Genomic DNA, 21,710 nt, shown 5'->3' with positions numbered 1-21,710 from the left:
GACAGAAGAGGCAGATGGAAATGACCAACAAGACTACAAAGCAAAGCAAGGCTGGAGATGGAAGCTGACAGGCAAACTAGAAGGAGACTGACTAGCAACTAGCACTGACTGAGACAGGCTGACTAGATGCAAGCAGAACCAATAACTGGCAGTGAGCTCAGGTCACTGCCAGCCTTATAAACGAAAGACTCCGCCCCGGGGCAGAGAGTGGGAGGAGCCAGCTCCCCCATTACTGCACAAGAGAGGTGGAGGAGTGCGGGCGGACACGCCCACGCCGCTGCACACCAGCCGCTCCACATTGCCGGGAGAGCCCCGACGTCAGGGCGGCGCGCGCTGACCGCGGGACCCTGCGCCGCCCTGCATGGTAACACATAAATGTTCTATTCACGATAAATCTGGCTACACTGCAACCACAGAAGTGTGACAATGTTGTAGGGGCTTCCTGTGCCCCGCTTGTGTGTGCGGCCGAGCATTATCCCGCTGCCTCTTGGAAGCCGCCGTGAGAAGAACACATGTGGCTGCAGGATGTCCTGAACATATCGCTGAGCTGTCATTGTCCCTCGTACCACCACTAGGGGGGACCGACTGTCGTATGCAATGGCACCCCAAACCATCACACCAGCAGGGGGCAGTGTGCCGCTCCACAGCAAAGGCAGGATTGAGGCGATCACCCCGAGGTCTCCAGATATGAACACAACCGTCATCAGCGCCCAAACTAAACCTGGATTCATTGCTGAAAACAACCCGGTTCCCCTCCGCAGCGTCCAGTTTTATTGTGTACGACTCCACTGCAAATAGAGGTGATGTTGGTTGTCAAAGGCCGTACATGTAATGGGGGCCGTGAGACCAAATGTCCTTCAGGCAAGCACCTAGAAATGGTTCTGACAGACACAGGGGTGTAACAATGGCACCCCCTGTCTCTGGATGGTGGACAACAAAACACTTGGAGCTACTGGTGCTTGTCAGACAATCCGATGATCCTCTACTGGTGGTTTGTCGGGGGTCCTGAGCCCGGTCACCTTGTGTGCCCTCACACATCCACTGGTCCCAAGACCACCTAACAGTCTGGTCAGACGCTCCCCTCTACTGGTGGTCTGTAGGGGGTCCTGAGCCCGGTCACCTTGTGTGCCCTCATCCACTGGTCCCAACACCTCCTAACAGTCTGGTCAGACGCTCCTCTCTACTGGTGGTCTGTAGGGGGCGTCCTGAGCCCGGTCACCTTGTGTGCCCTCATCCACTGGTCCCAACACCTCCTAACAGTCTGGTTAGAACAGCCGGTGGTGGACAATTCATCACTATGACCATCCAGCTTCTCACACCCCAATAACGCGCCCCTCTTAGACTCTGATATCGGGGTGAAATCTCTTCTCTGCGTCGTAGAGGCGTCTAGTGGTCAACAAGCTCTACACAAGCGGAAGAAGAGGTCACTACACACAAGGAGCCTCCGAGAGCCTCTTATAGGCCAAGGGGGGAACCCCTATTAAGGTCTCCGGTGACAAGACCGTCCATCTAATCACCACAACTCTCATCATTACAGATCTGCCTGAGATGGAACTGCAGGACGGGCTTTACAGCAAAATGACAACTCTAGGGGCTGGATTTTTTTTTTAGAAAGAGTGTATTTTCAGGAAAGTTTTGTTATATTCTCCCTGAAATTTCTTATTTACCCATTGCAAACAATGACTTCTATTTCCGTGCAATGCACAAAAAACATGTGAAATAATCTGCCATGTAAATACACCCTAAGGGCGCATTCAGACGACCGTATATCGGCTGGGTTTTCACGCCCAGCCGATATACGGTGTCCCTCTCTGCAGGGGGAGGAAGCTGAGCTCCCGCCTCCTCTCCACCCTTTACCATTATTTGCAACGAGAGGGCAGAATGGGGCGGAGCTACACACAGGAGCTTAGCCCTGCCCCCGTGCCGCCCCTCCCATTGCAAATAGTGGCGAGGGGTGGAGAGGAGGCAGGAGCTCCGTCCACTGCTCACGGCTCTTCCATCCTCCCCCCCTGCAGACAGGGACGCCGTATATCGGCTGGGCGTGAAAACCCAGCCGATATACGGTCGTCTGATTGCACCCTTACGGTGCCTACCTACTAGCGATATTTTTTCTTGCGCTGCGAGAGCGAATGCTTTACAGCGCAGAGAGAAATCTACGATATCACTCAGTGTTTTCAATGTCACAGCTGTGGCAGAAGTCCGCGGTATTCTTCCTATGTTTTTAGTGGGGCTAGCGTTGCTGCCGCTGGCCCCATTGAAAATACTGAGCGATACTGCAGATTTTTTCTCTGCAGTGCGAGACATAGGCCGGCTGCACACGTCCGTGACGGGCTCCGCCGTGAAATTCTGCGGCGGAGCCCGTCACGGCGCCCCCCAGGAGACCGCATACTTACCTGCGGATCCGGCGTCCTCGCTCCTGCATGACGCTTCCCCGCCCACCTGTCGCGTCATGTGACACTCCCACCGCGTCACATGACGCGGCCGGCCTTGTCATATGACGCGGTGGGCGGAAAAGCATTTTCACGCTATCTTCCGCTGTGCTACAGCGGAAGATAGCGTGAAAGGACGGCTTCCATTGACTGCATTGGAAGCCGTACACGCGTACACCCGCGGCAAATAGAGCATGCCGCGGGTGAGGACGGGTGAATTCACTGTGCGGAATTCCGCGAAGGAATTCCCGGTGCGGAATTCCGCGATGGAATTCCGCACAGTGAGCCCTGAGCTATTAGGTTCAATAGAACCTAATAGCAGCCGGCAACGCAGCGGATTTCCGCTACGAATTACGGGGAAGGAGGCCTTAGAGGTAAAAATCACAAATGAGTATGGAACCATTGAAAATCATTGGCTTCATAATCATCGCTCTCGCATCGCAAGAAGAAATATCACTAGTGGGAAGGCACCCTTAGATGAATGCTCTTTGGAAATAGTTATTTTTCCTAACTCCCCCCCCCCCCCCTCCCCTGGCGGTGACTTATCTATTGCAGGAACAAAGGAGGATCATACTGAACCCAAACATGCCTATCCTGCTTTATCCTTTATACTGTTGGGGGATGGTCTGGATACTTAAATTCCCCATTCCTTCAGAAGTAAGTTGGTTCGCCAGTTTGTACTAAATGGACCTTTTATTAGAGCCCCCATCTAGTAGCACGTTTGGCCTCCTTTGCCTTTAAGAACCGAAGCAATTTATCATGTTGTAAATTCCACTATGTGCTAAAATTGTTCTGCGGGAATATCGGCCCCTGTGGACAGGAAGCTTCAGTAGTCGCTGCAGATTAGATGGAGGTGCTGCCATGTTTTGATCGGCTGACAGGAAAGGGTCATTGATTCATGATGCTTGCACCAAAATCTGACCTCCCTTCAGCACGGGGCAACAGAAATCTGGATCCATCCGACCAGGAAATCTTTCTTCGCTGCTTAGTTTTGTGCTCCTTTTGCCCGCTGAAGTCTCGTCTTTCTGTTTCTCCCAGATGGCACTTGAACTGGTGAAGATCTATCACTGCATAACCCCAAGGGACCTTTCACATAAATTCATCATAAAACGCAGCAAAATCCACAGCTGCAGAATTTGACATCAAAGCTGCAGGTCTAACTGCGGATTTTGATGCGGAATTACGGGCAGGTTTCAGGCCATTTTCAATTCTGCATCGAAATCCTCAAGTAAGCAACAGATTTTGGTGTGGGATTTACACAGATTGCATCACAATTCTGTTCCGTGTGAAAGGTCCCCAAATTTTTTCCACTCGGGAGCCTGAGAAAGCTGCGTGGCTACACTGTGGGTGCCATTGTGGGGCCGCATTGATATCCCTCAGCTTTTCTAGCTTTCATATTAGTAAACAAAATGCTGCACTTTATAAAGAGATCTCAGGTGTTTATTGTTAGTTCTGATTTTAGGGGGTGAGCTGCCCAGAACTGGGGGGCAGCAGGCACAGGTATTGCTGGGTCTGGATGTTTCTGCACATTTACCCTTGAGGCTGCTTTCAGGTCAGCGTATTTTAGGGCTATTTCGGCTCAGTTTTCATGCCGAGCCAATATACGGTGTTCTCATCTGCAGGGGTTGGGGAGGGAAGAGCCAGGAGGAGGAACTGAGCTCCCGCCCCCTCTCGGCCCCTCGCCTCTATTTGCAATAGGAGGGGGTGAGATGGGGCGGAGCTAAGTACTGGCACTTAGCTCCGCCCCCACCCCTCCCATTGCAAATAGTGGCACGGGGCGGGAGCTCAGTTCCTGCTCCTGGCTCTTCCATCCCCCCCGGTTTTCACGCCGAGCCGATATACGTTGTCTCCCTCTGCAGGGGGTGGGGGGGAGGATGGAAGAGCCAGAAGCAGGAACTGAGCTCCCGCCCCCTCTCTGCCTCCTCTCCGCCCCTCTGCACTATTTGCAATGAGAGGAGGTGGGATGGGGGCGGGGCTAAGGTACGCAAATTAGCCCTGCCCCCGACCCGCCTCTCAACATTGCAAATAGTGCACAGGGGCGGAGAGGGAGCGGGAGCTCAGTTCCTGCTCCTGGCTCTTCCATCCTCCCCCCCCCCCCTGCACACGAGGACGAAAACCGAGCCGATATACGTTCGTGTGAATGCACGCTAATGGTCATAGATGAACTACGGTCTGTGCACACTGAACGGTGCGGCGGCAGACCAGCGATGATTTTATGGCATGAGAGATCCGATCAGCGATATATCACTGCATGCGTTCACACTGTACGATTATTGTCCAAACCGCTCAATCTAACGAGCAATTTGTATGATAATCGTGCTGAATAAAAGAGGCTTTACATCTGGATGGATTTTGGCCTCGGGGTGTTAAAGCATTTTTATTAATTCGTTAACAAGAAGTAAAGATCTTACAATGCTGAGGAGCTGATAGTGGATTAAAGATCTTACAATGCTGAGGAGCTGATAGTGGATTAAAGATCTTACAATGCTGAGGAGCTGATAGTGGATTAAAGATCTTACAATGCTGAGGAGCTGATGAAGTGGATCAGAAGTCGCAGCACTTTTCGTCATATGATACTATTTCTTCATGTACAGCAGATATACAATAGATACAGCAAAAACAGCACATACAGTAGATGCACAGCATGTATATATGATACTTATGGGTCATCACTTTTTTAATTAATTCCACAGATGCTTCACCAAAACAGTATTTATTAAACTTTTTATTTTTCCTAAACATAAACATTGATAACATCACTCAGGTGGCGTAAACACGACAACAGCCTGCAAGATAGCGTTCAGTGGTACATATTTAAAAAAATGGTGACGGATAACCCACAAGTACTTTATATATTTGTGTATCTATATACAGTTGCAACATGTTAAGCTCTGCTACATGCAGATACATTGTATCCTGTGTTGTGCCTCCCCCTGTATTCCCCCTCGCCCTCAAGGTGACGCCTGGTTCACTGCTTTCAGGATCAGCCTATTAGAGCTCAGTATGCAGATTAGGGGGTGGGTCCTGCAGACTGGAGCTGCTGCTGAGGATTGTAAGTCCAGGATCTGAGCGGCTGCAGGTTGGTGAGCAGGCGTCATGTGTGTGATAGTGTGCACATGTATGTGCTGGGTGAGTGAGAGATGGGGAAGTGTGATACAGTGTGCACTGTTGTGCTGTGTATATGTATATATGTGTGATATAGCATGCACATGTATGTGCTGTATAAATGGGTGTGATATAGCGTGCGTGTGTGAGAGAAGTGTATATGTGTGTTGGAGGTGTGTGTCTATGTGCATTATTATATGTATGTGATAGTTTTTTCATATTTGTATACTGTATTATAGTTTTCTATAGATGTATATGATATTTGTGTATACGGTACATGCGATCATAATGTGCAAACATATGTATAGCATGAGGAACTGTTACATGTAATCTGTGTACATGTGTGTGAGTGCTTTAATAAATATGTTGGAAGCTGCAGTACTTCACACATGTAGAGATTTCCAACCCTTTTTCCTCTGATTTGTTAGCGGGTGTGTATGTGGACACATGATGTTTTATATGTGCCCGATATAACCTGTGATGTACATGTTTTGGGTCTTTATGTATGAGTGTGATTTTACCCTGTGTCTTTGGTTGTGTATATGTGATATATTTGTGTGTGTTCCGCTTTTGACTATGCATGTAATGTAGTGGCTGTGCTGTGTACACATGTGCTATATATCCGTGTGATATCTTGTGGCTGTATTTGCGGTTCCTCCTCATGACATGCAGATATTGATCTCCTGATTTGCTCCTCTCCTCGGGATGTTTTCTTTCTATTGCTGCTTCATCCCGTGTCAATGCCTCTGCTCTCGTCGCCTGTTGCCCCGGACATCTGTTGATATTGATCTCTGATATTGCAGAGTAGTTATTTTAGCTACGTGAATGTGGATTTCTTGTTATGGGGATTAGTTTGCACAATGCTCCTCGCACCATCATAGCCATCATGTGGCCCCATTACAGGTCACTCAGCTGTTCATGAGTTCTGATTGGTCGGTCTCCCTAAGTATGTATGGATATGGCAGCAGAACATGTGGTACTACATAGGCTTGCCTTTCAGATGGTAAGTGGAAGCTGTACTGGAGGCCAGATTAGCTTTACCTCCTAACACTTCCATCCTAATTCGCAGAACATGTTAAAGCCCTGATCTGACCTGGAACACCCACTTTTTAGCATATTTGCATAAGCCTCACCCCGCTTTGGTTGGTTGAGAGGTATGCACAGGACAGTGATTTTTTAAAGATTTTTCACAGTTTTTCTCTGTGTTCTGCAGGTTCTTCCAGAGCCTCCGGTTTCCTCGTGTCACCACAATGCTCCTTGTGGTCCTGGCTGTGACTTTGGGCCTTTTGGTCGCTTCTCCAATACTAAACAGCCCAAACCCTGATGCTGGTCTAGATTATGTGGAATTCCCGCATAGCCGCTCTTCAGATGATGGCAGTCTGAACGAGATATTCCAAGAGGTAGAAGATCTGATAAAGGACACAAACACAAAGCTGAGGAATGCCGTGAAAGAGGTAAAATTCTGGACTGCAGTACCAAGTACAACCTAATGCATGAATGAGAGGGGCGATCTAAAGGGATGGCCTCAAGATTAGTGGGGTATACAGCAGAGAGGAGACACTACAGCTAACATGACAATGTGTTCCCATAATACTATTGGTTTGACAACTCCTCCAAACCCTTTCTTTAACTTTTAGCCCCCTCTTACCAAGTAGTTGCATGCAGGGACAATGTATTTTGATACTCTAGGCAGAGTAGGCAAATTGCATCCTCGTCTTATTAGAATGAAATCAAAGATACATTACTTGCTAATAACAGATCTTTAGAAACATTTTAAAAACGGGTGACATGATTTCTTATTGGAGATTTTTTACTTTCACCACTTTCCTTTTCTTCGCCATTCGGCCCAGACCATTATGACCATTTCATCAGAAAACTGGAGCAGTTCCTACCCTCTTTGGCCAGTGTTGTATTTATAGGGACTGTAGAAGTTGCAGGCACTACTGGCCATGGAGCCTGAGAGCCCAAAGTCCCCAGTACCACAAAAGACACCAGTCTAGGAAACTCAGTGTTCAACTTTGACTTTGGCTCACTGCTTCTGAAGCTCATTCCCACCTTCTGTAACATCAGAAACCATCTGTCCTACTGCCTTCATAACACGTCTATCCTACAGTAATGGGGGTTAGATGCTGCCTCTTGTGCCCGACCTACAGTGTTGCCCAATTACCCCAGATACTGCTAAAACAAAAGGGCCCGAGGATGCAGATATATAAGCTGAGCATAAGTAGAAAATACTAGCCCCAAATCAAAACCGGATGGGGTAGGGAGCAGCATCCAACCCCAAAACCGACCCCTAAATCAATACAGACCCCTGGCCACTAAGTTCAGGCCTTCTCTCCACTCCTTTTTGCTCCTGGCAAACGATCTACCTCATTGATCCTAATATTGAGTAGAGACAGTAGTGTGCACTTCGGGTGTGGTTAGCACTTTGGCTTCTGTGCGCTCTGGGCCCTATGCCGCATACTCCGTCCTGATGTGGGATGGCATTCTAACCAAATGCGGTGCCAGTTACCTGGACCAAAGACAACTGGGGAGTGATTAGTAATACATACCATGTGTACAGGGGCCTCCTATGTCAATAGGCAACTCCTGGTCTAACTGCTGGTTAGAAAGTTAATTTGTGTAAACTGCAAGATTTTTTTTTTTTTACAGTCAAATTAGCCCCATTTTATCTTTGCCACCCTTGGTGGTTGCTTACCTTTGCCAACCCCTCAGATGCCCTCATTGAAGTATCGCTATGTCTGAAGGTTCTTTATACTAATCCACAGACACTCCGTGCACATTGTTCTCAAATATTCTAGGCTAAAACATAGAAAAAAACAACATTTTGGGTACAGATGCTCCTGAAGGAGTCGGGAGCTGCCAGCCTGTCTACGTGGGATGTATTAACTCTATAGGGGAGCCGCAAGATAATTGGTTATGTATACAGTATAGCTATTAAAGGGGTTGTCTGGGACTTTATTGATGGCTTATAGTTCATCAATAGCTGATTAGTGGATCTGCCACTCAGGATCAGCTGTCATCAGGACAGCTGTCAGTGCGGCCTTATTAATGGGGGCAGAAAAGGCGACACTATTCATTATAGGGCAGAATTGGCAACATAACGTATGGGGCAGAAGTGACAGCCTTATATATTATGGGGTCAGAAAGAATGGCATTATTATATGGGGGCAGAAAGTAAGCATTATTACTGATAGGGGCAGAAAAGGGTTCACGCTTACTGTGTGGAGGGCACTAAAAGCATCACTTACTATATGGGGCCTATTTACTATCTGGGGCACTATGGATTGTGTAGGGATATGGAAAAAGCAGGGAGGGTATTGGAAAAGTAATGAGCCAAAGATTTGTGTGTGTCAAAATTCTGCAGAGACACGTTGTGGCTGGGAGGAGTCATTATGATGGTCTGGGTGTGGATGGAGAAGAAAAGGGAGAGAGAGAAAGATGCATCAAAAATCATGTCAGAATATTCACCAAATGGCGCATATTCTGACTCTGATTTTCTGCTGTTGGAACCTCTGCAGCTAACACTGCCCCGTGTAGACATGGTCCAAGGGGATGTTCATATGCAGCTGACTGTGATGGGGATCATAATCCACTCCCAAATTCTTCACCATTGGTGCAGATTTTGACACCGATCCGCTAGAGACTTCACCCTTTCAATTGAAGTGGTAACGTCTGCTGTGAATCCGCATCAAAATCTGTGTTGAATTCTACATGACTGATGCGGATTTTGACATGGAGTTTGATGCTGATTTTGGTCTTTGGGGGAAGTGCAGCCCAATTCCCCTACATGTGAACATACCCTAATGAGGAGCTAACATAATATAGTTCTGTCTAGAATGGCTCCACCACCTAGACTGGAGACAATTGTAGCAAAGCATCTACTGTTTTCAGTCTCTGAATGTTCCCATTCACTGATGGCAAGCAGAGATCTTGAAAATGGTAAAGAACCTGAGCACAAAGCGATATTGGATCTTCTCATTATGCAGCAGACTGACTAATAAGAATAGGACAGGCTGTTAATGGGTTAACTCCGCCTTGATTTCCCAGACTTGGATTTTCTATATGCGCCTGAGGAATGTTACGTTTTCGTCTCGGCGTTTGGTCACGTGCCGCCATCTAACCACGAATCCTCCGCAGGTTTTTTCTTTTTTTTTTCAGTGCATCTTTTTCTTGGCAGCGTGTTAAATAAAACAGAGGATGAAATAACGGGCCGAGGCTCTCCGGGAAGTCACCGCACGGAAAATAGGAGAAACTTCACCACACTTCTTTCCATGAGACAAACCAAATGTCTGGAGTTGGGGGGGGGGGGATGGTTTGGGCGATCGCCAGCATGTGCCTTAAAGGGCCAGCGCGACATTAACAATTCTAGCATTTCATGGTTTGTAGGCGAGCTGGGCGCACAGTGGGGTCTGCAGATATATTTCTGGGCTGATGCTGATGACATCATGTCTCATGCTCTAGTCACAACCAGAGCTGCATTTACATTTCTGCTCTATTCCTGGTCCTTGTGAGCAGTGGTTGATGGTAGTGCACATACCGGCTGTCAGGTCACATGTCATACAATGGGGAGGAGCTAAAGCCGCGTCTGTTTTCACATGACTAATGACTCTCTTACACGGGTGTGCGTGTATTTTGGTCTGTGAATATGCAGCATATTTTTTTTTTCAACACTGCGTAATAACATAAATCGCTTACACTCGCGTATTTCGCCTATTTTGTGGGAGCAAATACATTGAGTGTTTGCGTACGCAAAAAGGCGCATATACTTGCGTCGGCCCCTTCACTTCAATGGCCTATTGCGGTAATACGCAGCAAAATTGGACGTGGCGAGTATCCAGTCAGGTGATCGAAGATCTGTGAAAAAATATGCGCTTGTGAGCGAAACCATTGAAATCAATGCTTTCTATACACTGTGTATTATGCGCAAAAATGTGAATGAGCCCTAAGTGTCCTTTTACGTGGACTGATTCTCAGCCTAAGGGCTCCTTAAGAGGAGGGGTATAAAACGTAGAAGAGATGCAAAACTCTCCACTTCTGGTTTCTGATGAAATACGCGCCGTGTGACAGAGCCTAAAGGGGTGTCTTCTGTCCATCGGCCTCCATATTTGTTCCTGGCTGAATACATACGGCGCACGGACAAATCCAAGTAAATTGGTATATTCAGGTGAGCGTTTTTTTTAAACTTGCAACGACCGATGTTGCATGAAAAACTAAAATAAATCGCAGCATCTCCTATTTTGGTCCGTGCTGCACTGATGAAGGTCCAGGGGAAGGTAAGATGCCTCTGTGAACGCGGATGTTACGTGTGCGCTGCGGTTTTGCGCATGTTGCCAGGAGGTGGTGAAAACAAAAAAGTGACATCAGTTGAGTCTTCTTGCAGTTTTATTTATTTTTTTGGAGCTTGTGAACAGCTGATGACATCCGGGCGGCTCGCGGGCATAAAAAAAGCGCACGTATGCAGTGAAATTGCTCCGTTTTTCACAGACCAAATTTGCATACGCCTGCGTGAATGAGCCTGCTGTAAGCGAACGCAGATCAGCAATCGTGTTGGTCGTTACGTGCTTTTGTTTTACCCGCGCCGAGAATCATTGCTACGGGGACAAGCGATCGTTGCCATGTTGGTTCACCCCTATAGGCCGGCTGTACGAAGGATGTTAACCAAAAGAACTCTGCAGCTTTGGATGTGATTGGAGTACAAGACATGAACAGCAAAGTGTTATGTTTTCTTCCGTCAGGTCTCGCACACATCTGCGTTGGAGTCTCCGGCCCAAATATCCATCAATTTCCAGCGCTACTTTATCATCAAAAATACGGACATAAAAGTCAAATTAACATTAATTTCGTCTCCACCTACCATGAGCCATAACTCTTTTAATTTTTCCAATCACATGGCCGTATGAGGACATTTTTTAGAACTTTTTTTTTTTTTAGTCCCCACGGAGCACACTCCTCTCCTAAAATACTCTGTGCTGCTGCCTGATCCTGCTTCTTCCACTATGTAACTCTCATTGATCTTGCGATTATTTGATCACTTGTATTATATACCGTAATACTTCAGTATTGCAGTATATAGGGGATTTTGATGTTGCCTTTCGGGCATCTAAGTGTTGTAGACCTGGGAGTCTTCAGCGGGCTCCAGGCTGCCGTACCAGCCTATTAACACTCGCTGATTGTGTAGCTGGGGGTGCGGAAAGGGGTCCCCCTGCTGACTGGTCAGCTTTGACTATGGCATCTAAACAGTTAACTGCTACGATCAGAGCTAACTCTGCTCAGGGCAGTTACCAGTGGCTGTCAGAAACAGCTAATAGACGCCCGATATGGTGCGGACTTGGCTCCTCCACCCGCTCTATGCATATTTCACAACCACATGATGTTATTTGCTTTTGGTGGTCCTGAAGTGGTTATTGGGGTCCGTTTAGATTTATTCTCTAATTGAAACATTCTGGCCAAGGAATCCCTTTTCTGATCCTAAGATGGAACAGGAATCCATAACTCCGATGTGAATGAGCACTTGCCAAGAATTCAGCCATCACTTGGTTATACCGGTTTCTGGGTGACAGCCGATATGGCGTCCACTGCATTCCCCACAAGGGTCGTTGTCACCCAGCTTTCCCAGTAACGGTCAGGCAGGCAGCTCTGCCTCCTCGCAGCAGTGATGGATGCGCCGCTACATGACTAGGTGGGAGGATTTTTGTACAGCGCAGCGACGGCTCCTGGGGGAGCGCTGATCACTTTTCGGATACTGCTGGCACAGACTGGTGACTCACGAGCCGCAGTATCTTCGTGTTTTGCCGTTCGCTCGGCGATACTTCGTGTTTGCTGATGTTTATAAATTATGGATGAGTCGCAGATTCTGCAGATTTGAGCTCGTTTTGTCCTCAAGGCGGAATGAAATTTACATGAAATTATTCAATTCTGAGCTGCAGGAAAGTGAACTCTTCACCCGCGAATACCAGCGGAGCTTCAGAAATATCCGAGCAAGACGGAAGCAGATATGTCCTATGGAGGGATTAGTAATCCAGCAGCACAGAGTATTTCAGTAGAGGAGTGATCTGGTGGAAAGTCACAGGCTGGGAGGTGCATAGTGGAAGGAATAGGATCCTTAACGGGGTTGTCACGTGATAAAGCCTTTAAATACTCTGTGCTGCTGGGAACAACTCTGCTGCTTCCACTATGTAACGCTCTGACCCGTTACAAGATCAGCAGAGTCCTCTCCTGAAATACTCTGTGCTGCTGGCTGATCCTGCAGAGTATTTCACTATAGGAGTTTGCTGATCTTCTGGGGGGGGGGGGGGGGGGGTCACAGACTGAGGCCGCTTTCACACTGCCATGACAGTCACGCGATATTTGTGTGGTGCACCGCAGCGAGGAAAACAAATCGCACCATGTCCTACTTTTGGGCGTCCACTCGGAACACCTCACTCAACCAAAAAACACATTGCATGCCAGGTTTCCTATTCAAAGCAATGGGAAACGCTTGCCGATCCTCTGGCGTGGCTTTCACCATCGCAGCTGTACTGAAGTGACGGGAGGCGTTTTTGACATAAGTGCCTCTCATCCGTGGGGACATTGTACATTCATGAGCGCGATAACGGGCTGTTTTTTGGCCCGATACCGCGCTCGGCCATGGGAAGCTAGCCTGAGAGTTACGTTGTGGAAGGAACAGGATCCTTAGCGCAGAGTATTTCAGCAGAGAAGTGTTCTTATTTTGAGGAGGGGTAACAGAATTGCACAGTGGCAAGAGCCGAAACAATCCGCAGCGACAGAGTATTGCAGTAGAGCCGTGTGCTGTTCTTGTGATCGGTCACTAAGTGTTACATAGTTGAATTAGCAACGTCCTCCCAGCAGCGCAGAGTATTTAAGGGAGTTCTTCTATGAAATGAACGTATTGGCTACAGAGGTGATAAGAATCAGATCTGTGGGAATCCGATTGCGAGGATCCCCACCCATCTCAAGAAGCAGGATCCCGAGTGTTGTGGAATGGAGTGGCGGTCACACTGCTTCAGTCATTACTAACGCACTGCTTGCATACACCACGCCGCTCATTCCAGGACACTTAAGACCCCACGTTTTCATGAACGGTGGGATGCCAGCATTTGCACCCAGCAGTGTACATAGAAGAGATGAGGCAAATGATCACTGAAAATGGCTATATACTTACGGACTCAGGAGGGCAAACATGTGCCACCTCAGCATGCAGGCAGCCAAATGCCAAATGAGGGAGCCAATTACACCTGTGAAGGACACCGATGAGACAGACGCTCACACAACCTCCTATATAGAGGGGGTCGCTGCTTGGTGTATACTCCCACACAGGGTAGATACAAAGTGTCAGACCATTCTGATACATGTAGTGCACCATACAAACAAGCAACCTATTAATGACGCCATAATAGCTCAGCAGGTTGCCCTATGCCTCAAAAAGTGAACCACATTGGCACTGCCACCCTGGGCTTCGCCGGCGTTTAAAGCTGCACTGCAAGTGAATAATAATAAATGCAAGGTATTAGTTGGATTTTGGTCAAAATACTTGAGCTTACAAGCCAATCGTCAAGGCTCCTAGCGTCTTATGAGTCGCTACACTAATATAAATGTATATTTCCCTTTCTGTGATACATAGAAGAGATGGGGCCACCCCATTATGGTGTCCAGTTTTTCTGCCCAGACCAGGAGGGCCTGGTTGGTGTTCATTTCCCGTTCCATGTGCTTTAAAATGACCCCTGAGCCAATTCCCCACCTCCTTGTTTGCTGACGATACTGTTACCCTGTGGAGGAAGATACCGCATACATTCTCTTACCCAGTTACAAAAACAGTGGTGCGATCAGACCTCTCCAAGGGCCCTATAGCAGTCACATGGTCTGCCTGCTGTGAAGAGGTAATAAGTTAATTTTGTGAGACAACCCCTTTAAGTATAAAAGTGGCACTAATCTTGTGGAGGTCACAGACAGAGTTATATACTAGGAGGAATAGAGCAGCACAGAGGATTTCCAGACTTTCCTAACCGCGGTGTCTTTGTATAAAGCTTACTTTGCTATTGTTGATGTTGGTTCCTGTTTCTTAGATCTAAAATATTTCTTTTCTTTAGTTGGAAGCAGAAGACGTCTTGGAAGACAAAGTCTCCTTAAAAGACCTGCCGCCCAATTATCATAATGAAACGGTAAAAGAAACCAAAGTGGGAAATGCCACCATTGTGACCAAGCAGGAAATCACCAAGGTAATGATATGATTTGATGAACTCGTACAATATGTGCAGGGAAGTGGTGGTGGTGGTCTGGGTCTGGTCAGTATGTCCAGTGGTCAGTTTTACTTGTAACCCATATACTATATATGTTGCTATGAGGCAGGCTGTCTTGGCTTTGCTTTTAGGAGCCTCTTCTGTGGCGGTTTGGCCCCCGCTGTGCTCTGCTGCGGCGGTTTGGCCCCAACCTGACCTTTTCTGTGCTGACTTGGTTCCTGGTGGGCTGTGGCACCATAGTCTTTTTGTTCTGGCGGGTTCTGCCACAGCTGCCTTTATCTTGCTGATTTTCCAAATACACGGGTTATCAGGGATTTTAGGGAGAATCGAGGGCAAATAATAAACCTCTGCTCCACTGAAATCCTTTCCCGTTACATCTGGCTGCATCAGAATGACATCACATCAAGAGTTGTTTGTCTTCCAGAACTTCATAATCTGTTCCATTAATCTTGTTTCCGATCGCTGATTAGAGAACAACCAGAGATATGATTATACTTGTCTCATTATGCCGCCATGTTGTTACTTTCTGCAGGAAACCGACAATAAAAGCGGATCCACCTATATCTCCCAGAAAATTACATCGTCGCTGAAAAGCAACGACACGTCGGGACACGTAAGTCTGGTTACACTTGGGCTGGACTGTAGTGTGCTGATATTACACATATTATAGTACAATTGCTGCTCATCAACGGACTGCACTGCTAACTCCTCGGGTACAAGCTGGAATCGGCACTGCTGCAGCCGCTGCTAATGGGTTCTGCTGTTTTGGGTATCTCTCATGGTGATGGTTGGCGCTGCTGTTCTGTGGGTGTAAATTGAGTAATATCTTTCCTCTTTGGTATCGCCAGTCTTTGTGGGCAAGGATTGGCGCCTCTCTGTATTCTCGGACTGTGAGCTCTGCTGAGCTATGCTGGGGGCTGTCTGGGCACTGTCTGTGTACATAGGGGGCTCACTGCCATGTATGCTGGGTACCATCTTGGATCCAATGTGTTTGGTGCACTACGGGTTCTGAAGATGTGTTCTTGCTGTCTGCTGCTGGTTCCTTTACTCTCTGCAGCCTCTACAATATCACAAATCTTAATTCATTTCCTTACAAAAGTTCTTGGCTCCGAACCTTCAGGATAGACGTTCATCTGTCTCTTCAGCTAAACTCTGACTTTCCATCTACAGCTGCTGCCCATCGAGAACATAACTACAGAGGCACACTGGTTTTCATCCTCAGAGCATGTTCCCTAAAATAAGATGTCGTCTTCTGGCAGGAGTAACGAGCTGCAGTAATGAGGTGTAACAATATGGGGGACCTGGATAAAGGGGATGTACTGCAAACGGCGACAGAATAAAGCCAGATGCTGTCTGATTCATTCATAAAACCAGAGAGTGAAATCAAATCTGCGTCGTCATCATTAGTAAATGCGCCGGTCTGCCGCTGCGTAGTTCAGTTTAAACAGGCAGTTGTTCATCTATGACAGTTTACTGTGAATGGAGGCGTGATAGAACGATCTCCGGCCCGCTCTGCCTCCATTTACAGAGCGCCAATCCTGTGTTAAAGCACAAGAACAATCATTGCTGGGACAGTTGATGGTTGTCGGGCATTACAGCCCCTTCTATAGTTGGCCCGTGTAAAAGGGGCATTCGTGCACCACACCCTGGAGTAGTCGGATATCTTGCCATTTCTGCTCTTTCCCTCGCACAGCATGCAGATGAAGAGAGAACAATGTGTAGCTGCACCCCCTCCTCCCCTGGCTGGGTTTCTGTAGATGGGCTTTTGTACTGTGGAGGTTTCTGAATATTTACAGCGAGGTTGCAGGTGGGAAAGAACTGGCGATTCCTCTACTAAGCTACATTAAGAGGCTTCATATGGACTATTGACTTATGAGAAGTCGGTTCTAAGACTTCTTGCGCTTTCTGCATTGTGGGCTCCTGACTAGTGATGAGCGAGCATTGCCCTTAGCGAGTACCTGCCCGCTCGAGTTAAAAGGTTCGGCGGCTGGCAGGGAGCTGCGGGGAGGAACGGAGGGGAGATCTCTCTCTCCCCCCTGCTGACTGCCGCTACTCACCGCTCCCCCGCGCCGCCACCCGTACCTTTTGTCTCAAGCGGGCAGGTACTCGCTAAGGGCAATGCTCGCTCATCTCTACTCCTGACCCTTCTAGTATCTTGGCCTCAGAGAGGTCACTTATGGCAGGTGAGGTGTGAAGGGAACAGATGGGACAATAATCTAACTCTACGGAGTTCCCGGCTGTGAGGAGCTTGTGAAGTGACTGCAGGAGGTGACCGCCGTATGTGAACATGGGGGCTTTAATACATTCTTCGCTGTGCACTTGGATAAAGGATTTAGTGACTGGGATTTTACATTTTCACATCAGCACAAGTTTCCATTTTCTGCAGTATTTGCACAAGTGTCCAAGAGCAAACACAGGCATAAAATACTAATGCGGGTCCAAATAATGCATCCAACCCATCTGCAGCACATCTCTCGCCTGTGCTGATAGTTTGTTACAATGTATCAGTCTGGAGGCCAGTAGCTTATATCTTCAGTGTTTGGATGCTGCAAGTTGCTGGACTTCCATCTAAGGGGGCATTCACACTGACGGTTATTGCACTCTTAAAACTCGCGATTTGGAGTGAGCGCGATGCGTTTTTGTTTTGAAAACTTATTACATTTTTGTAGTTGGGATTTTCATAGTTGCCATTTTTGCTAAATTTTTGAACCACAGTAAAATGCATTAAAAAAAACTGGTGCTCTTTATAAAAAAAATAATAAATTTTTTTTTTTTTTTTTTTGGGTGCAGTTCAAAAATGCAGCCAAATACAACAACTGTGACTGCAGCCTCGTAACGCAACGGTCATGTTGACAATTTTGTTTCAAAAGTGCATCTCATCTAGAATTTCCGCCCGTACACGCCTGCATAGGATTGCATTACAAAACGCAATCCTAGGCAGTCAGCCGCGATTTGTCTGTGCAAAATCAAAAAGCGGCATCCTCTATTTCTAAATGCTCTATATGCTAAATCTCCCCGGCCGCCGGCTCCGGTCTGCGCCGGCAGCCGACACGTGAAAGATCCGGGGCCTTGGGAGCAGGTGAGTGTCGCGCTGCTCTCTGCAGGGGCTCCGGTCGGGTCCCGCTGTGAGAATTCTGCGTGTACTCACCTGCTTCCGCGGCTCTGGCTGTTTGATGTGCCGGCGCATGCGCAGACCGGGGCTGGGGGGGAAGTGAGATTTCTGTGCGGGGCTATGTGAGGCCCGCACAGAAATAGAGCATGCCGTGATTTGTTTGCCGCGCAAGACTTCGCGCAGACAAATCGCGGCGGTCTGCCTAGCATTCCGTTTGCTAACGCAATCCTATGGCAGCTTCCATGGGTGGAAATTCTGCGGGAATTTCCGCCCGTGTGCAGGAGGCTATACTTGGGATTTTCACCTGCACGAAAAATCGCAAGTACTTCCCATAGTTTCAGAGGTAAAATCCCATGGCCCTCGCATGCAAATTGTGATTTAAAAAAAAAATCCCATAGGAAATAATGAGTGATTTACTGCAGAGTCTCCCAAAAACAGGACACAAAGTGCATAAACTCACTGCAAACTATGTGTTATTTGCGCGTTCCGTCCATATCGCCGTCGGACAGAACTCGCTTGTGAAAATTTTCCTGTGTGAATGCACCCTTCTCATTATCTGGATTGTGTTCCCGTGCCCTAGGACAAGGTATGGCGACTTGCAACAAATTTCTCAACTTTCCAATGCAAAAAAATTTTAAAAAGTTTGTACAGGTGCGCTGTAGACCTGCGTGTCTCCATGGTGACCGATTAATCATTGCACTCATACACCTCTCCATTCAGAGTATGAAGAAATAGTGGACAGATGGAAGGGAATAGGACAGCAGGATCAGACTACACAGGGTTTTCTGTAGTCTGTCACCATGGAGACAGAGAAGTCTGCATAAAGGCTGTATACACAAAACGGTCATAGATTTATTTATTTTTTTTATCAAGACTACTTGCAAAGTTGTTTCATATTTTGTTTTGGATGCACCAGAGCAATACAGTTGGTTACAAAGGTTGGGGTGGCCTTTAAGGCAACACTCCAATCCCACCACAAAATGAGTCCAGGGATAGCAGGGGGAGGAATGTTACCTGGTGCCGTCCTTTTCCTGATCCGCCTTTTTAGGGGCCCGTCTTTATAGAACCAAGATGGTAGCAGTGGTTCTTGTCGCACCAGCAATGCTCAGTGTGCATTGAGTAGTCTACGACATTACCCGCTGCTCCGACTGTATCTGGTGCCATGCTTTACCCAGGTCCGCTGCTGCTTCACTTGGTCCTGGTGCCTCGCTTCATTCTTCCAACAAGGCTGCCGCGCTGCCATCACTACTGGATACTCTGGGGACAGGCTGATCAGTGGCCGAACCGCTAAGAGGACAGTCATAAGTACAGATGTAGCAAACGTTACCTTGACACATAACTGGTTGGAACACCACTACAATGTGCTACAGTACGATAAATTGAGTCCGGCTGCGTTCGTAGTTGCCTTTCGAACCACAGCAAAATGCCGCATAAAAAACACGTGGTTTCTTAAAAAAAAAAACAAAAAAAAAAATCTCTTGCGTTTATTTCTTTTTTGCTGTGGTTCAAAAATATATCCCAATATGACAAGTGTGAACACAGCCTTCTAACCATTCGACAGTTCTGTTAACAATTGCTACATCTGTAATATAACCTCCTTTCCATTCCTGTCGCGGGCCGGGAGGGTCGCTTTAAAAAAAATTTCTGAATAGGATCCAATGTCAGTTTTGTCTCTGCCCATCCGGATAATCGCTCCATGTCACACAAGCGGAGGTGTGAGAGCGATGGACGCGGTGCTGATCTCCATGTGTGGATGTGATACTCCGCACTCCCCACCTGGACATCCCTGTGATTAGGGAGTGAGATGTGCCAACGCTCCAGCGACACCTCCAGGTCACCAGGACCGCATGATATGGTCAGGGGTGCAGAAAGTAGACGGATGTCTTGTGTAATCTGTGCAGCGCCAATGCATTCATAGTGCGGGAGTAAAATCATGTCTCCATTAGCCTCTCCCCAACCCTCACTAATTCCTCTTGGCAGGGTCGCTTTCCCTAGTGGTAGATGTGGGAATAACATTAACCCTTTCCAATCCACTGTTTGACGTCTGAAGACATTATGATTTAAGGCTGTACAGCTTCGATGTTGGAAGACGTTCATTGGGGTTGTCTTACTGTATATTGCCAGCCTCTCTGCTGTCGGAGCCTATCCAACGTGTCACCTCATGCAGTACTGGCTTTAGCCAGCAGATAGCGCCGTTGTATAATGGCATAAAAAGAGTAAGCCCCCTAGGAAAACCAGGATACAAATTGGAGTGGAAAGGGTAAAAAGAAGGATTTACACTTCTGCAATTCACTAACCTGTTTCTAGCTCGGAGATTGTACTAATAAAGCTGTGCAGAGCCGATGTGTCCTCAGGTTAGCAGGGTAGCTGCATAAATTTGGCGCGGTCCTGCACATTTTGCTGCAGCTTTGCTTTTGTTCCTATTCCCCATTATTCTGAGTCCTATTAGATTTGACTCCCAGTTGTGAATCTGTCAAGTGGGTGGTCTCCATGAAATACTTTGATTTGATTGACAGTAAGTAGTGTGGACCACCCACTTGACACATTTAAAGCACTGGCAGACAAATCTAGTGGGACTCAATAAAAAACAAAAAGCTGCGATGGTCAGGGGCCACAACTGCAAAGCTATGCAGTTGGCCCCACTAACTTGAGATCTTGTCAGCGCCTCTTTTTAACCCCTTCCCCCTTCTGTGATGTGCATGTTCATCACAGGGGTGCAGGGTGGGTATGTACTGTAACGGGCTCGAGAGCTGAATCCACTACATACCCAGCCGATGCCAGCTGTTTCTGATAGCTGACACCCACCTTAAACAGCAGTCAGAGCTAGCCCATGCATGGTCTATCCTGACTGCAGCATGTAAAATGTCAACTGGAGGAGGAGGTGTCCTCCCTCTGACTTGCCATAGACTCTGCTTGATGTGATTGGGGGTTGCCATGGTATCTCTGGACGTAATGAAGGTTCTAAGGGCTGACCTATATTAAAGCGTATTAAGCCCTGCCTGTGGCACCGCTTAATATGTGACCTTGAAAAATACAATATACTGCAATACTGAGAAGAAAAAAATTATGTGAAATGAAACTGTAATAAAATTTTTTAAAGTGTTGAAAAATGTTTAAAATTCAAAACCCCCTTTTTCACATTTTTCTCACAAAACAATCAGAACGATAAGCATTCTTGTCTGTCCTGACCTGCATGTTGTGATGGCTGATGATTCTTTGAGGGTCCTGGAGAAGGGTTGGTAATCTGAGGATTTATTTTTCTATTTGGGGTTGGGAAGGAATTTTTCCACTAATCCAGGACACTTGACATCTGTGACTTGGGAGTTTTTTTCCTTCTTCTGGATCCACCCTGCAGTATTATAGGTTGGACTTCATAAGGTCCATCAACCATGTAATGCGGGCTGTTATGTGGATTTTCATAACTCCGTGTTGGAGCGCCCTTATGTATTAATCCAGGAGGGCACAGAGATGACTAATAAATTATACTAAAGTCTGACAAGTTTTCCATGAGCAGGGAGGGTCGGCGTTTGCAGAGGAGCGACTGGCTGACCAATGTGTTTTGTTCTTTCTCATCTCCAAAATAGCTGACACTGGTTGCAGGGATATTATTTAACTACAACTTAAACATAACCCAAGCACTACAACCCCTAGTTCTGCATCTCATTGTAACATGCCTTCAGCATAGCATAATACTGGGAAAACCCTGGAAGAAAACCTGCTGCAGTCCGCAAGAGAACTGCAATGTATTTTCCTGCAAGTTAATTGCACAAAGTAATTCCTGTGGAAAACTGGGTTATATTTAAAGCATACTGGCCAACGCTCCCA

The 21,710-nt window shown here is 47.3% G+C and overlaps 1 protein-coding gene across 1 annotated transcript in view; it reads left to right on the top strand.

Moving 5' to 3' along the window:
- Positions 1-5,513: 5,513 nt before the first annotated feature.
- Positions 5,514-21,710, top strand: part of DKK3 (dickkopf WNT signaling pathway inhibitor 3) — a 33,698-nt gene continuing 17,501 nt past the window's right edge. The window contains exons 1-4 of the mRNA XM_066583553.1: positions 5,514-5,547; positions 6,748-6,988; positions 14,624-14,752; positions 15,306-15,386. Of these exons, the coding sequence (XP_066439650.1) occupies positions 5,546-5,547; positions 6,748-6,988; positions 14,624-14,752; positions 15,306-15,386 (453 nt within the window). The 5' untranslated portion in view covers positions 5,514-5,545. The remainder of the gene's footprint in view (positions 5,548-6,747; positions 6,989-14,623; positions 14,753-15,305; positions 15,387-21,710) is intronic.

This window comes from Eleutherodactylus coqui, chromosome 11 (genome assembly GCF_035609145.1).
Source record: "Eleutherodactylus coqui strain aEleCoq1 chromosome 11, aEleCoq1.hap1, whole genome shotgun sequence".
Classification (NCBI taxonomy): Eukaryota; Metazoa; Chordata; class Amphibia; order Anura; family Eleutherodactylidae; genus Eleutherodactylus; species Eleutherodactylus coqui.
The sequence above is the reverse complement of the archived record's forward strand: the minus strand, read 5'-3'. Positions and strand labels throughout refer to the sequence as shown.